Source organism: Sapajus apella, unplaced genomic scaffold, assembly GCF_009761245.1.
Source record: "Sapajus apella isolate SASKATOON/1434 unplaced genomic scaffold, GSC_monkey_1.0 scaffold53, whole genome shotgun sequence".
NCBI classification, from domain to species: domain Eukaryota; kingdom Metazoa; phylum Chordata; class Mammalia; order Primates; family Cebidae; genus Sapajus; species Sapajus apella.
This window is the reverse complement of record NW_022436993.1, coordinates 1,259,368-1,277,721: the sequence shown is the minus strand read 5'-3', so window position 1 is coordinate 1,277,721 and position 18,354 is coordinate 1,259,368. Positions and strand designations below refer to the sequence as shown.

Below are 18,354 nucleotides of genomic sequence, written 5' to 3'. Positions count from 1 at the left end.
GTACATATACCCTTTGATCCAGCAATTCTGCTCCTGGGGATATAACCAACATCAATCAATGCTTATATGCACAAACATACATGTCCAGAATGCTCATAGGAGCACTATTTGTAATCGACCCTTTTAATATGCAGAGGGTCCTAAAACAAAAGTTTCATGTTCAAATTGTCCTTCATAAATTTCTCAAGATGTTGAGTAAGTGTTGTATGATTTGTAAACCATGTCTGTGATTACATTTAAGGCAATATGTTATATATTCCCTAGAATAAACCAGAAACTGCTATCTAAAATAAATTAGAAAACCATATCTGGGACAAATTAGAAATTGGTGTCATTGTTTATTTTAAAAAATAGGCTGAAGTCACTTACTGTGGAGTGCAAAATCTTAAAATAAGAACAGCCTATCTGCAACAAATCTGTGCATGAAAATCCTGAAGGTTTATAAAAGATTGAGCTGAATCAACAGTAATGTACAAAGCATTCCAGTGATCTATAAAAATATACAAGTCTTGAATACAATTGTAGCAGATGCTGTAGTGTGCTACCCAGCAGAGCTGGGTAGAAAAGCAACTGGCTGATGCAGAGTGGCTCTACATATTCATGATTACCTGAGAGGTAACTGTAAAACTTAGCAGTGAGGGCTAAGGATGGTGGCTTATACCTGTAATCCCAGCACTTTGGGAAGCCGAGGCAGGAGGATCATTTGAGGTCAGGAGTTCAATACCTGCCTGGCCAATATGGTAAAACACCTTCTATACTAAAAATACAAAAAATGAGCTGAGTACGGTGGCACATGCCTGTAATTCCAGCTACTTTGGAGGCTGAGGCAAAAGAATCACTTCAGCGTGGGAGGCAGAGGTTGCAATGAGCCAAGATCACGCCACTGCACTCCAGCCTGGGTGACAGAGTGATACGCTGCCTCAAAACAAAACAAAACAAAAAACTTAGCATTGAAAATTAAGAATATTAATAGCCTGAATATGTAATAGACATAAATATAAAGATTTATTTTGTTAAAAATCACAAAAGCATCTGGTTTTAACTTCATATACTATAACCACTGCTAGTAACAATGTTTAATTCTGCCCAACATACTCAGACCTGTAATCCCAGCACTTTGAGAAGTGGGAGGATCACTTGAGGCTGAGTTCAAGACTGGCCTGGGCAACACAGCGAGACCCTATCTCTACAAACAATAAAAAAATTAGCCAGGTATGGTGACATGCACCTGCCGTCCCAGCTACTGGGGAGGCTTAGGCAGGAGGATCACTTGACAGGAGTTAGAGGCTTCAGTGAGCTATGATCATGTCACTGTACTCCCACCTGGACAACAGAGAAAGACCCTGTCTCAAACCAAAAAAAGTTTAATTGGCTATCTTTGCAGCTTGTGTATATTCTTAATGAACTAAAAGCTTGTGTATAAGAATATACGCAAGCTGCAAGGGCAGGAAGGGAGACTGGAAAATTGTTAAAACTAACGAGAGAAATGGAGTCTTTGGGGTGGATTTTCAGAAGAGGATGTGAGAGTTGTAACAGGAAAGGCAGACATCATTCCACCATGAAGCAAGCAACCTCCCTGCCAAGTCCCCTTCTTTTTTGTGCTCTATCCTATAAAGCAGAGTTTCTCAACCAGCCTCAGTCCTTCAGAAACAACCGCAAGCCTAGGAGTCCACACATACATGTGCATTGGGCATTTCAGCTTTACCTTCCAATGGCGGTTCAGAGAGCAGCCTCTAAACCCACATTTCTTAAGTCCTTTCCTTATGATCTGGGTGATTTGGGATAAGTTATTTAATCTTTATGAGACTCAGCTTCTTTATCTGTAAGATAATAACAATTTCCAACTCCATAGGTTATAAAGAAGATTGAATAAAAGATTCAGTGTCAATGTGCTTTTAGAATAATGTCTGGCACATAAGAAGCTGGAAAAACAAAAATGATATGACTTTCATTATTATCTAGCTCTTTTTGCTACACTTAACAGGCTTTTCTTTTTCATTTTTTCTCACTTGTAGCTCTAAGAAGGGAGGAACATTTATTTGGCTAGCAATGGGGTGGTGGGAAGGAGTTGGATTGGACTTAGCAGAAGCAAGGTAGATCCATTATAGTGAAGCAGAGCTTGCTTGGATGAAGAAGACAAGTATTCTATTAGCTCAGCCGCTCCTAGGCACATTCAATTTTTCCCAAGTGCTCCTGGATACTTTAGAAGTCAGCTGAATCACCTCAGAGGCAAAAGCATTGCCTAGAGCTCCCCAAGGAAAACCTAACAAGCGAGGGGAAAAAGTGGCTTTAAAACATCCTCTTGTATAAAAATCATCATGAGAATTCTTAATTCCTATTGAAGAGAATGTGATTTTGCAAACTTCTCTATCATAGAGAAGCAAAGTGCTAAATAAATGTGAAAAAAAATAGCTCCTAATGGGTTTCATAAACAAAACTATTAAAGGGCAGCATGGCCAAGTGCTGTAATTTTCAATTCCGTTTAAAGTCGCAAAAGCTACTCTAAAATAGGAGCTTGTGCACAATTCTAATGTGTAAAATAAAAAAAGTAGCTGCTCTAATCACAGTAGGTAAATCACACACAATAGCTCTCAGTACCAGCCCCTGATCTCTGTTAGGGGGACTCAAAGTTCTATGAGTCACGGTTTGAAATTTACTAATCAAATGGACACAGAACTAAATTGAACATTAAAATAATTTATGATATTATATCATATATTGATTGTGTAGGTTCAGATACTTCACTTATTTGGGCCTTAGTTTCCTCATCAGCAAACTGTGTGTTTAACATGAAAACATTTGCTGGGCATGGTGGCTCACACCTGTAATCCCAACATGTTGGGAGGCCAAGGCAGATTAATCACTTGAGGTCAGGAGTTTGAGACTAGCCTGCCCATCATAGTGAAATGCTGTCTCTATCAAAAACACAAAAATTAGCCGGGTGTAGTGGCAGGCAGCTGTAATCCCAGCTACTTAGGAGGCTGAGGCATAAGAATTGCTTGAACCTGGGAGGCGGATATTGCATTGAGCTGAGATCACGCCACTGCATTCCAGCCTGGGCGACAAAGCAAGACTCTGTCTCAACAAATAAATAAATGCCTACATAAATTAATAAATAAAATGGAAACCTTGGCTTTACTAGCTCTAACTTTCTATAAATTTATTCTCTAAAATAAAATGTCAAAAGACAAGACTGCTTCATGTTAAGATCTTGGAGTAACAGGAACTAGATTTACCGTCCTGTCTAAAATAGTTTAAAAATGAAAAAATATGTGAAACAATAACTTTCAAAACATTGGAAATCAGACAACAAAAAGACAATGATTCTTGAGAGAAGGAAAACAAAAAGGTAAGCCCTAAGATTGACCTTGACTCACTCGAAGGAGAATGTTCATAGGCTACAGCACAGGGAGGGAGAGCCCAGATAAAGCTTGACAGTCTCTCCAAGTTAAGGAGACAGAGCTGGAAGTCTGGGAGAAACACAACCATGGGAATCTTCAGGGCAGATAATGGAAATTGGGGAGCAGAACAGAGAGTCCCAGGATCTACAGAAGGTGCCTCTTGAATCTTTGGCTCGGTACTGATTAGCACTTGTATCAGAAGAAACTGTTTGAGGGCAGGAAAAGAACCACCTGAAAAGATTAGATGGAATAATCTTCTAAACTCCTACAAGGGGAGGAACATTGTCAGTCCACCACTCAGAGTGGAAGACTTCATAATGCACAGGGATCAGACAGAGTAGCTAGAGACCTTGCCTCAGTAGTGGGAAAAAATTATCCCTACTCTAGCCCTGCTGCTAACAAAGCATAAAAGTAAGAACTGAAAGGATCAAATTGTTTCAAAATAGCAATCTACATCCTAGAACAAAGCTCAGGAATATTTATAGATATCCTGTTTCCCCCGAAAATTAGCGCTTAACATGTTAATGTTCAAGGAATTGAAAGCAACCCAGAAATGATATTAGAATTGGATTACATATGAAATTAGAGGAAAGAATCAACATGTCAAGTAGGGACATGAAAGATGTAAAAGGAGATCCAAATCAAACTTTGATTTACATCTGTAAAACACACTAGATAGCAATGCAGGCAAATTAAACATTGCATAAAAAAATATTAGTGAACTTGAAGACCAAGAAAAAAGTCCTAATTTAAAACATAAAGAGAGAAAAAAACTGAACAAAATAAACAAAGTCTCAGGGAGCTGTGGGAAAACTTTCGGTAGCTCAGAGAGCTATGAAAAAACTTTCACCAATATTTTCACCAAAGATAGGTGAAAGTGGAGTTTACAAAGACAGTAAAAAGAGAAGAGGATGGAAACATATTTGAAGAAATAATGGCTGAAAAAATTCTAAATTTGATGAAAACTATAAGCCCACAGATCTCAGAAGCTTAGCAAACTCCAAGCCCAAGAAACATGAAGGAAACTACACGAGGCCCATCATAATCAAATTTCTCAAAACCAGTGAAAATGATAAAATCTTAAAAACCAAAGCAAAAAGATACATGACAAACAGAGGAACTAACATAAGGATGATAACAGATTTCTTCTCAAAAACAATGCAAGTGAGAATAAAATGGAGCACCATCTTTAAAGCTGGGAAAGAAAAAAGTCGACATAAAATTCTATACCCAGCAAAAATATTTTTCTAAAACAAATACAAAATAAAAAATCTTTTTAAGATATATAAGACCTAAAATAATTCATCATAAACACAATTGCACTATCAGGAATGTTAAAAGTCTTTTAGGCAGAAGGAAAATGCCTAACAAGAAGAAAATCCGCATTTACAGAAAGAAATAAATAGCACTGGAAACAATAATTATGAAGGTAAATATAAAAGACATTTTCCCATTTATTTAAATCTCTGGGAAAGACAGTTGTTTACAGTCAAAAACAAAAACAATACAGTTGAGCTTATAACACTTGTAGTAATCAAATGTATGATAAAAATAGCATAAAAGTGAGGCAAGCAAAAATGGAATCATATGGTTGTGCAATTCTTAAGTTACATGTTTACATGTATAACATTACTAGAAGGTAAATTATACTGAATTAAATACATATGCTATGAATTCTAAATCAACCACTAACTGATAACAAAGAATAATGACTAATAAGCCAAAAATGAGATAAAATTGTGATAAAATATTCAATTAATCCAAGAGGCGATAGAAAAAGAGGAGTAAAGAGCAAATGGGAAAAATAGAAAACAAATAAGAAGATGATACGTTTAAAGCTAACTGTGTCAACATCACATTAAATGTAAATAGTGTAAACATTCCCCTTCCAATAAAGGCAGAGGTTGTATAAAAGGTTGAATAAAAAAGTAAGCCCTAACTACCTGCTGCTTACAATTAACCACTTTAAATAAAAAGACACGAATATGGTTAAAGGATAGCAAAAGCTATAAAATTATAGTATGCCAGTATTAGTACCCCTCAAAAATAAAAAAATAAAAAAAAAACAAGGGTGTCTGTATTAGTATCAGAAAAAGATTTCAAAGCAAAGAATATGACCAGGAATAAAGATGACCATTTTATAACAATAAAGAGGTTTTTGAGAGAACATAATATTTCTAAGTACATATGCACCTAATAAAAGAGCTTTAAATTATATAAAGAAAAAACTGATATAACTGCAAAGAGAAATGGACAAATCCACAATAATTGACAGAACAAGTAGGAAATCAATAAAGATGTAGAATGATTGAACAATATCGACCAACTCAATCTTAGTAAACTTCACAGAACACTGTACCCAACCATATCAGAATACTCATTCTTTTTCAAGTATATGTTGAACATTAACAAGATAAATAATGTTCCAGGCCATAGAACACATTTAGAAAAATTTTTAAATATTCAAGTAATACAATGCATGTTTTCCAACTATAATGTAATTAAATAAACCAATAACAGAAATGTTACTGGAAAATCCCCAAATGTTTGGAAAGTAAATGACACAGTTCTAAAAAACACACTTCTAAATAATTCATGGGCCAAAGAAGAAATCATACAGGAAATTATAAAGTATTTTAACTGACTAAAGTGAAACACAACATATAAAATGCAACAGCCCATCAAAAAGCTTATCCATCATGATCAAGTAGGCTTCATTCTGGGGATGCAAGGCTGGTTCAACATATGCAAATCTAAAACATAATCCATCACATAAGCAGAACCAAAGACAAACACCATATGGTCATCTCAATAGATACAGAGAAGGCCTTCAACAAAATTTAACAGACCTTTATGCTAAAAACTCTCAATAAACTAGGTATCGACAGAACGTATCTGAAAATAATAAAAGCTATTTACAACAAACCCACAGCCAATATCATACTGAATGGACAAAAACTGGAAGCATTCCCTTTGAAATATAGCACTAGACAAGGGTGCCCTCTCTCTCGTCATTCCTATTCAATATAGTAACGGAAGTTCTAGCCAGAGCAATCAGGCAAGAAAAAGAAATAAAGGGTATTCCATTAGGAAAAAAGGAAGTCAAACTGTCTCTATTTGCAGACATGATTGTATATTCAGAAGACCCCATCATCTCAGCCCCAAATCTCCTTTAGCTGATAAGCAACTTTAGCAAAATCTCAGGATACAAAATAAATGTGCAAAAATCATAAGCATTCCTATACACCAATAACAAACAAACAGCCAAATCATGAGTGAACTCTCATTCGCCATTGTTACAAGGAGAATAAAATATCTAGGAATACATCTAACAAAGAACGTGAAGGACCTCTTCAAGGAGAACTACAAACCACTGCTCAGGGAAATAAGAGAGGACACGAACAGATGGAAAAATATTCCATGCTCATGGTTAGGAAGAATCAATATTGTGAAAATGGCCATATTGCCCGAAGTATAGATTCAATGCCATCCCTATCAATCTACCATTGACCTTATTCACAGAACTGAAACAAACACCTTAAATTTCAAATGGAACCAAAAAAGAGCCTGCATAGCCAAGACAATCCTAAGCAAAAAGAACAAAGCTGGAGGCATCATGCTACCTAACTTCAAACTACACTACAGGGCCACAGCAATCAAAACAGCATGGTACTGGTATTAAAACAGAGATATAGACCAATGGAATAGGACAGGGGCCTTGGAAGTAATGCCTTACATCTATAACCATCTGATCTTTCACAAACCTTACAAAAGCAAGCAGTGGGGAAAGGATTTCCTGTTTAAACCTGACTAGCCATGTGCAGAAAGCTAAAACTGGACCCCTTTCTTAACACCTTATACAAAAATTAACTCCAGATGAATTAAAGATTTAAACAGAAGACCTAACACCACAGAAACCCTAGAAAACACCTCGGAAATACCATTCAGGACATAGGCGTAGGCAAAGACTTCATTGCAATGGCAATGGCAACAAAAGCCAAAATAGACAAATGGGATTTAATTAAACTTGAGAGCTTTTGCACAGCAAAAGCAACAATCATTATCTTGGAGGTGGGAACATGAGTCTAAACACAAAACTCATTTATGTTTATATGCACCTTATACATACCTAGCCTGAAGGTAACTTGGTACAGTATTTTAAGTAATTTTTTGTGTGAAACAGACTCTCACTGTGTTTTGACTGCAATCAGTCACATGACATCAGGTGTGGAATCTTCCCGTTGTGGCATCACACTGTCACTCAAAAATCTCAGATTTTGGAGCATTTTGGATTTCAAATTTTTAGATTAAGGATGTTCAACCCATAAGAGTTTCCAGCCAGTGCAATCTGGCAAGAAAAATAATTAACAGTTATTCAGGTTGAAAAAGAAGAAGAAAAACTGTTTATTCACAGATGACATGATTGCTTATGTGACACACTGAGAAACTACAATGTGTTTTTGTATAGCTCACAAAATGAAGAGTGGTTTTTACATCTTTGTACTGTCATAAATAATAATAAAAATAATAACAACAGTAGAAATAAAACAAAGAAGAATCTGCAACAGAGACTCTATTGATCTATAAAACCTAAAATATTTATTATTTGGCCTTTTAGAGAAAAAAGTTTGTTGATTCCTGGACTATGTAGAAAATTTGATGGAATCTCTAAAGACCTACTAGAATAGGTGAGTTTAGCAAGATTAGAGAATACGAAATTAACATACATATTCTATTTCTACACTATACCAATAAACGATCAGAAATTGAAAGTTTAAAAATACCATTTACAGTAGCATCAAAATGTTAAATATATGTGGATAAATCTGACAAAGATTTGAATGACCTGTACACTCTAAACTATAAAATGTTACTGAAAGGTAAGACCTGAATTAATGGAAATATCCCTTGTTCATGATTCAGGAAAGTCAATATTGTTAAGATGTTGATATTCCCCCTACAATATATCAATTCAACACCATTCCAATCAAAATCCCAGAAAGCATTTCCTGTATAAATTGACAAACTGATTTTAAAATTCCTGTGGAAATGTAAAGGCACCAGAGTAACCCAAACAACTTTGAAAAAATAATTAGGTAGGAAAACTTATCCTACCTAATTTTACTTTTGTAAAGCCACAGTAATTAAAACTGTGTGGTACTGGCATACATATAGACAAATATAACAATGGAACAAAACATATATGAAATTGATTTTTATTTTTGTTAATTAATTTTTCACTCTGTCACCAAGGTTGGAATGCAGTGGTGTGATCACAGCTCACTACAGCCTAAACTTCCCAGGCTCAGGTGATCCCTCCACTTCAGTCTTCCTGGTAGCTGGGACTACAGGTGCATATCACCATGCCTGGCTAATATTTTTATTTTTTGTAGGGATGGGGTCTTGCTATGTTGCCCAGGCTAGTCTCAAACTCCTAAGTTTAAGCAATCCTCCTGCCTTGGTTTCCCAAAGTGCTGGGATTACAAGTATGAGCCACTGAGCATGGCCCAGTTTTTTTTTTTTTTTTTCATTGCAAAAGAAATTCAGTGAGAAAAGGGCAAAGTTTTTTTTAAATAAATGATGCTAATATGCCTTCCAAATGAACTTATATTCATAATTAGCATCATAGAACGTTTACTCAAAATGGATCATAGACCAAAAGTGTAAAACCAAAAATTATAAAACTCCAGAAGAAGGCATGAAATCCTTGTCACCAGGTGTCAAGAAATAATTCTTGGATATGCAACCAAAAACACAATTCATAAAAAAAATAAATAAATTGGACTTCCTCAACACTAAAAACTTCTGCTTCTCAAAAGACACAGTTAAGAGAATGAAAGACTAGCTACAGACCGGGACAAAATGTTTGCAAATTACACATCTGGTAAGCAACCAGAATGTATACAGAACTCTCAGAACTCAATTAAAAAAACAAACAAACCAATTAAAAGTGGTCAAAACAGGTGAACACTTTGCTCAAGAAGTCATACAGCTGATATACAAACACATAAGAAGATGTCCACATCATTAATCATTAAGAAAATTGAAATAGAAACTATAAGACACCATGACATACCTATTAGAATGTCTAAAATCAAAAACACTGACCATACCAAGTGTTGGCAAGGATACTGTCCTATACAGCTGGTGGAATGCAAAAATAGCACACTTTGGAAAACAGTTTGGCAATTTTTTAAAAAGTTAAAGGTACACATACCATATGATCCAGCCACTCACTCCTAGGTATTTACTTAAGAGAAGAGGAAGCAAACGTCCACCCAGTGACTTGTACATGAATGTTCATAGCAGCTTTATCTGTAACAACCCAAGTTGGAAATAACCCAAATTTTCATTAACAAATGAAAGGAGGTTCGATACAATGGCTTACACCTGTAGTTAGTCTCAGCACTTTGGGAGGATGAGGCGGGCAGATCACTTGAGGCCAAAAGTTCAAGGCCAGCCTGACCAACACAGCAAAATCCCGTCTCTACTAAAAATACAAAAATTAGTCTGGTATGGTGGCGCACGTCTATAACTCCAGCTACTTGGGAAGCTGAGGCACGAGAATTGCTTGAGCCGAGGAGGTGGAGGTTGCAGTAAGCCCAGATTGTGCCACTGCACTCCAGCCTGGGCCACAGAGAGAGACTCTGTCACAAAACAAACAAAACAAAACCAGAAACGATAACCAAATTATGATATATCCATACAACAGACTACCACTCAGCAATAAAAGAGTTGATTAATCCACATAAGAATGTGAATGAATATGAAAATAAGTAAGCTGAGTGAAGGAAGTCAAACATAAAACCGGGCACTTATGGTAGGTACCCATGGTTCTTAGGTTCTAGAAAATGCAAACTTATCTCTATTGACAGAAAGCAGACTGTGATTGGCCTAGGCTGAGTGGGCTAGGAGAGAGGAATTATGAAAGGGTACCAGGAAACTCTGGGGGATTATCATTTTGGTTTGCTAAAAGTTTCATGTGTATGTGTGGGTGTACGCATATGTCAAAACTTATCAAACTGTACAACTTCAATATGTGCATGTGTATGTCAATTATCCCTTAAAGTTGTCAAGATTTCTAAAAATAAAAAAAAATTGACATAAGAAAAACCCATTTGGTGTACATATAATATTAAAGTTCAACATGATGAATTAAACTCTAACTTACTGGACCCCTTAAGTAATCATGAACTTCTTTCTCACTTTACAGGAGAAATACAAATAAAAATAAAAAGCCAATCAGAAACAAGTCTGTTTATTACTCTCTATGTAGCAAATATTAATCGATACCAATTAGTTCTATTAAGTTGTTTAATAGCATATCATCTAGTAAACTCTCCTCAGCACTCCAAGGAATGTCTGGAATGGGAGAAAAGTACTCAAAACTACAGTGATATTAAGAGTTTTAATTAACAGAAAATGTATTTAGATAAAACATTAAGTATATAGGCACTTAGTGAGTGTTCCTACGTGACCTTAGTCTCTAAAATCCATTTACTTGACTCACAAACATTAGCAGTATTTTTTTTTCCTGTGCTAGGCTTCAAAAACGATGGGTGTGTTTGCCTCTGGGTTCATCTTTCTGGCTCTCTGGAATGCCAGTACATGTACTGAGCCTAGGAGGCAGCTAGCCTGTTGGCTGTACCAGTTTAGCAGTTCCAATTGAACTGCTCTCCGCTCACTCTGCCAATGCTGGACATACTTCTGGTTTCATTTGTCTGCAATCTCCTCAATTTCCTGCCTTTCAGAAAGTTATAAGCCATTATGTAGCTTTCACTTGCCTGGTATAGACATTTACAAAAACAAATCCAATGTCACCATGGGGAAAGAAAGAAGCTTGATGCCTTTTATAGGTGCTCATCAGTTTTCTACTTAATCACTTTTTCTTGCCTAGGAAAGGGCTTGCCTTGATGATTTTTTTCCTGCGATTTATTCTTCTTCATTACTCTCCTATGTTACAGTTTCGTTATAACTAACAAATAACTTAGGTATCTCTTAGACTTCTCATATTTTCAACATAGTTTGCAACAAATCTGCATTTATATTCACAAGATTTTGTAATGGTACAAATCCCTGGGCTGATACATTTGAAAAGGATGTCTGTGCAAAATCATAAAGAGAATAGGATTAAATATTCCTATCGCCCTATATTGTAGGGGATTGATTAACACATTTAGAAGAGATTCTTACCTCTTCTAAAACACAGGCTGATTTTTCAACATAACTGGATCAGGAAACACTTGGTGACCTCTTAGCGGTATTTAAACACAAACCCTTTTGAAAGTTGCTCTTCTTTCGGCTTCTAGAACTCCTGGTTAACCTCTTAACTTCTCCAGTCTAGTCTGACAGCTCTTCTTCCTAGTTTACGTGACCCAAAAGTAAAAATGTAGATATTTCCTGGGCCTCTATAAACTTTCTGCCAAAAGTGTCATCCACCCTCATTAATGGCTTAATACCCCCTGCTGATAATTTCCAAATCTCTCCACCCTCTCCTCTGGAATTGTACGGTCCTGAAAGGAAAACACTAGCCACTAGTGAACACTTAAAATGTGGCTGGTACAAACTGAGATATACTGGAAAACACACAACAGATTTTGAAGAGTTGGGTACAAAGCCGAAGGCAGGTGGATCACCTGAGGTCGGGTGTTCGAGACCAGCCTGGCCAACATGGTGAAACCCCATCTCTATTGAAAATATAAGAATTAGCTGGTTGTCATGGTGGGTGCCTGTAATCCCAGCTGCTCAGGAGGCTGATGCAGGAGAATCACTTAAACCCAGGAGGCGGAGATTGAAGTTAGCCAAGACCACGCCATTGCACTCTAGCCTGGGCAACAAGACCAAAACTCGGTCTCAAAAATAAATAATAATAATAATATAAAGTATCTTTTAAGTAATTTTTATATTGATTATATGTTGAAATAACAATATTTTGGATATACACAGTTTGCCCTTGAACAACAGAAGTTTAAACTGCAAGAGTCCACTTATATATGGATTTTCTTCTGCGTCTGCCACTCCTGAGACAGCAAGACCAACCCATCTTCTTTCTCCTCCTCTTAAGCCTACTCAACGTGAAGATGACAAGGATGACCTTTGTGACGATACACTTCCACTTAATAAACAGTAAATATATTTTCCTTATTTTCTCTTAACATTTTTCTCCCTCTAATTTTACTGTACTAATACATAAAACATGAAATACATATTAATCAACTGTTGATGTAGGCTATTAGTAGTTAAGTTCTGGGGCAGTCAAAAGTTATATGTGGATTTTGACAGTGTAGTGGGTCATTACCTCTAACCCCTACATTGTTCAAGGGTCAAGTGTATTGGGTTAAATATATTACTAACATTAATTTCACCTGTTTTCTTTTATCTTTTCTTAAAATGTGACTGCTGGAAAATTTAGTATTACATACGTGGCTCATGTGACATTTCTGCTGGGCAGCGCTGCTCTGCACTTAAAATTCAAACTGACTATTCAAACCGAACACATTAGAAACTGAACTCATTATATTCCAGATCCTGCTCCTTCACTGTCAGGACAGAATAAACCTCAGCCTTTGGAAGACAAATACACTGCATTGCATTGTCCATTGCTGTTGAGGAAATTGTCTAACAAAGCAGCTAACCCTAGGATCAATCACTTATGAATAGGTGACAGGGTGACTCTGGTTGTTGTGAAAGAGCCTGTCAACATTCACTCACTGGCAGCTGCAGAGGAATGTTTGTGCGACTGGAAAATAACACAACAAGCATTTGACTAGAAGTGGACAGCAGCAGTAAGGAACAAAGACAGCCAGGGTTTTGCCAAAATACTGTATAAAGTTTACATGCATTCAAAGTCAGAAATGTTAGAAGTCACACATTTAGTTGTGACACATTCTCTGCAGGTAATTGAAGCACCCCGATGTGCCAACAATTTTTTTTGCATTATCTGGCTCATGAAATCTTCGTCTTCATCTAGGCTGAAATCTGGAATAATTTTTTACTAGGCTTTCCTTTATTCCCATGTCCAAGCAACTATCAAATTATGATTCTACCAACACCCGATATGCCACATTTACATTTTTTTTCCTCCTTGAAGAAAGCCAGAGAAAGGAAGCAGAGGTTCTTATGCTTCCCTCATGACCTCATGAGTTCTGGGGCTCAGAAAAGTAGGAAAAAACGATTGAGAGAAACAATTTCCACGTTGCATATTTTTGCTGATAACACACCATGGCAAGGCCTGCTTCTATGCTACTGCCAAGTAATTTACCAAAAAAAAGTACTCTGTTCCTTACAGTTATTCTCCAATAGAAATAACAAGTGGTTTGAAATGCAAACAGACTAAATAGAAAGGTCCCCAAGAAACCCAAAAATAACCCTAGAAAGGCTCTAGAACATGACTGTCAGTCTTCCGTCTTTGCTTTCTTCTTTTCTGTCCTTCACCTTAATCTTTCTTACGGCTTTTCTTTTTCTAATTCTAAAGTTTCTCTTTACAGAAACTTTCCTAACTGTGTGGGTGGGCGAACACAGTTTCATCACTTTACAAGGTCGAATAATATTCATAAATGATTTTGGATTATCTATTGGTTTGTATCAGAAGAAATAATTGCAAGTTGCATATATACCAGGCATTTATGTCAACTGAACCATTAAAGGTACGCTTTAATACATTTCAAAACTTTTTGAGCTTCAACTAACTGGCCTGGCAGTTGTCTTATGCATATGCTATATGTCAGACCTTTTTCCTGGCTGCTTAAATTTTACAGTTTCTTTTTTTTTTAAAGGCTGTATACTTAGGTTGTGCAAGTCCCTGTTCAATAAAAGTAAGTATAATTTTAAATTAGAAATACCTTCCTTTTTGAAATGGGAACACAGTCATCTTGAGATGATGGCATTTTTGTCATTCCCGAACAACTTGAAGTTAATATTCCAATATATTTTTTATAATTTACTTTTAAAAACTGTTACTTAGTTTAAAAGATTCTTTTTTTTTTCCTCCAGATTTTTGCTTGAAGAAACTAATCTGGCCTAATTTACATGCCATAAAAACAGATTTACAATGGAAAAGTTGACACATTCAAACATAAATTGAGATTAATTTCAGAAAAATTAACATCATATTCTTCCACTGGAATAGATTTCAAGAATTAATTAAAAATAATTGCCTCAAAAATTACCAATTGGTATTTTAAGAGTACTATTCCTCCTAAGATATTTCATATCTGGTACATCTAGATTTGACTAGATATGACTAACTGGGGTTTTTAACTCTTAGCTAAAACAACAAGTCTATTTTTGGCATGTATTTTAAGATGTAAATACATCTGGTTGTCATAGGCTCCAAATGAAGGTAATAAACAGTAAAAGTATATTGTACAAGGAAACAGGCTATAGAAAAGAACTAATATTTTTAATCAATTTTTCCTGATACGTGTAAGCTGTTCATGTACTGTATTTTTATATTGCCAGTAAAATATTCTAGGCAGTTTGCAATGTGTAGATAAGTTAGAATCTCTTTACAGAAACTTTCCTAATGGTCTCCTGATGCTCAGATTTAAACAAACAAACAAACAAACAAATAAACATGTCTTGGAATCTATCCATTGTTGTTACGGTTTAGCCTGTCAAGCTCCATCTAGTTACTGTTTCAGCCAGTTCCTTTGGTGTTTAATTGGTGCCTATGGTTGTCTTTATCCTTTATTATTTATGTGTTAAGTAAACACTATAGCCAATAGAATTATGAATACTACTTCTTGTTCATGTGCTGTACATTTTCTTTCTTCAAAACCAAATTATGGAATGATTGTTTTACTAACTACGTTTCTATCCTTTAATTTAGAAAAATTCTGTCTCCATATAACTTTTCTGCAGCATAAATCATTGTAACATACGGGCATGGCGGCTCACTCCTGTAGTCCCAACACTTTGGGAGGCTGAAGCAGGAGGATCACTTGAGGCAAGACCAGCCAGGGCAGCATGGCGAGACCTGTCTCCATACAAAATTAAAAGAATTAGCCAGGTATGGTGGTATGCACCTGTAGTCCTGGCTACTTGGGAGGGTGAGGCAGAAGATCACTTGAGCCCAGGAGTTCAAGGCTGCAGTGAACTATGACTGCACCATTACACTCCATCCCTGGGGAACACAATAAGACCTTGCTGAAAAAATTCACCATAACACATGGCTTGAATGCAGCTGTGACACAGCAGGCTGGCACGTCTGTGTGTCTGAATACCTCCTTTAGAGAAATCTTAGTGATGCCTAAGTTTCTTTCCAGGCTACATCAACCAAACTTGGACTAAACCACAAAGTCATTCAACTGTACCTTTACTGCACCATTCTCATGCATGGTAATGCAGTTATCAGCATCTTCTGAGAGTTGGTACAAGGCCTGAGCTGTTGCCCGATGCACGTTGGTGTCATTTGATTTCAGGTAACGCACTAATGGAGCCACTGCTTTGTGCTCACCAAAGGCCACTCTGTTCCTGCCCCACATACAGCAACGTGAAATAGCTTCTGCTAGATGATGCCTCAGTTTATTGTTATTCTGTGCAAAGAAAAATGAATCATGCATCACAATGACCCTGCGAGATCATGTCTATAAGTACTTTATTAACCATTACGACACCAATGAGTCTAGAGAAGAAGGGCCAGCTGGCTGGTTACCGAGGTGATGTCTTGAAGGAACTAGTCTTTTTTAGACGGAATCTCACTCTGTTGCCCAGGCTGGAGTGCAGTGGTACAATCTCAGCTCACTGCAACCTCTGCCTCCTGGGTTCAAATGATTCTCATGCCTCAGCCTCTCAAGTAGCTGGGATTACAGACGCCCACCACCATGCCTGGCTAATTTTTGTATTTTTAGTACAGACGAGGTTTCACCATGTTGGCCAGGCTGGTCTCGAACTTTTGGCCTCAAGTGATCTGCTCGCCTTGGTCTCCCAAAGTCCTGGGATTACAGGTGTGAGCCACTGCACCCAGCTGAAGGAACTAGATTTTTGGTGGGTTACCAATTGACAAACGTTCAATCTTGAGTTTTCTTGTTATGTACTGAATGTAGCTAGTGCACTGAAAGGTGACCAGGCATCTGACATCAGTCATTTGCTCAAGCGTAGCTTTTCTTTTGAGTAAGTCTACTAGATAACACAAAATTACAGATCAGCAAGTTGTTTTGGAATGCAAATATTTAAAAAATATTGAATATTCTTAAAGGGATACTGCACTTAACTGGGATAAGTAGATTGACTTGATTTATCCACCCTAGGAATACCTCTATATATCATTAATACACCTTTGTTCCCTTGACTCCTAAGAAAGAGAAGAGAGTGCAGCAAATCCAATGACACATTTTGGGTCTTCCATTTTCCTTTCTGTGTTTTTTGATGCAGACTATATCCTTCTTCATATATGTAGTTGCCTTGCATAGGCATACTATAACTGCATCGGATGGTTTTGTGTTTATTAAGAGTACTGTTCTTTTGACTCAGGTAACAGCTTAGTGTCCTTAACTGAATCTGACAGACACTCTTAGCAACTTAAAGTCTGCTAGACCAAGCATCCTTCCAGTGTTTGAATTTCTGCTCTACTACTTTCCTGCCAAGTGGTAGTCCAAGCTATGCTCAAATACCTCTGGTCATGGTGAAGTCATTGTCTCTCAAGGCTGCTTATACTGTCTGGCACCACTCTGGATAAACAACGCAATGATTGCCAAAGTCTTCTAGCTCAAGAATGCCATCGATCGAAGCTTGCTAAGCTGGGGGAGGCACATTTGACTTCTAACGTTGGCATGAAAAACCAGCAAGAATCATAACCACGATGGTGGTGGTGAAGATGATAGTTAACACTTACATAATGGCGTCTGTATTTGCCACTTCACTTGCCAGTGGCAAATAAAGAACAGCTTCTATTTTATAAGGATCTTGCAATATTAACATTTTATAGTTTAAAACACACTTTCACATATATTAGTCCCAGAGAAACTAAATGAGTTGACCAAATCTCATACCCCATAAGCAATGGGTATTAAACTTGAATCCAGGTTTTTGGACTAAAAATGCATTGTTTTCATCATGACACCATGATATCTTATGACAATAGGCATTTAAAACAAAAGGATATGTTACTTACTGTATTTGCCAGCTTGGACAATAAAGGAACAACTCCATGATCTGTAATAACAGCTAAATTTTCTTGATCTTTTGCTATGTTGGTAATGGCAGCACATACACTTGCCAAAACTTCTTTGTTATCTGATTTCAGTAAATTGACGATAAGTTCCAAACCACCAACAAAGGAACGAACCATTTCCCCAGCATCCTAGACAAAAATAAAAATAAAGATGCTATCAAAACTAAGCCCACATTTAGGCATTTTTTAAGAGGCAGAATGTAACAATACAGCTGTGCGGTACATCTTTGGCATGAAAGACAACTTTAGCTTAATTTATTTCTATATTACATATTATTTCTACATATATATGTATAAAGCATGTGTGTGAACATATATATATGTCTATATAAATATATAACATACAAAAATTCAGTTTCAACAAATATTTATTGATTAATGATTACATGAGAATCACTGTGTTAGCTACTGAGGATAGCAAAGTTATTAAAGTACAGTTATTTCTTACTATTTGCAGTAGTTTTGTTCTATAAAGTAACTGCAAACACTGAATTAGCCAATACTAAACTGCTTCTCTTAGGAGAAAAATAGGATTAGGTTCCTGCAAGCCTCTGGCTACAAATTTTCATCAGCTGATGGACACATAACCTTGTTTTATGTATATTTCTGTTTGAAGACATCTTATTGAAATAAGGTCACATATGTTTCATTCATTCACATTGAACTCATGACCCAGAGGATATAACTCATGAATGGAGCTTATTTAACACAGATATTTTCTCTTTCAGGCACTCCACAACTTCTTGCGCTTACAAAGCACAGGTAGCACTTCAGCATCAC

General features: G+C 36.6%; 1 protein-coding gene across 1 annotated transcript in view; it reads right to left on the bottom strand.

Annotated features, from left to right (window-relative positions):
* ARMC4 (armadillo repeat containing 4) overlaps positions 1-18,354 on the bottom strand; it is a 152,490-nt gene that overhangs the window by 31,204 nt on the left and 102,932 nt on the right. Inside the window, exons 18-19 of the mRNA XM_032243789.1 lie at positions 17,515-17,703; positions 15,716-15,937 (exon numbers count right to left, since the gene is read on the bottom strand). Of these exons, the coding sequence (XP_032099680.1) occupies positions 15,716-15,937; positions 17,515-17,703 (411 nt within the window). The remainder of the gene's footprint in view (positions 1-15,715; positions 15,938-17,514; positions 17,704-18,354) is intronic.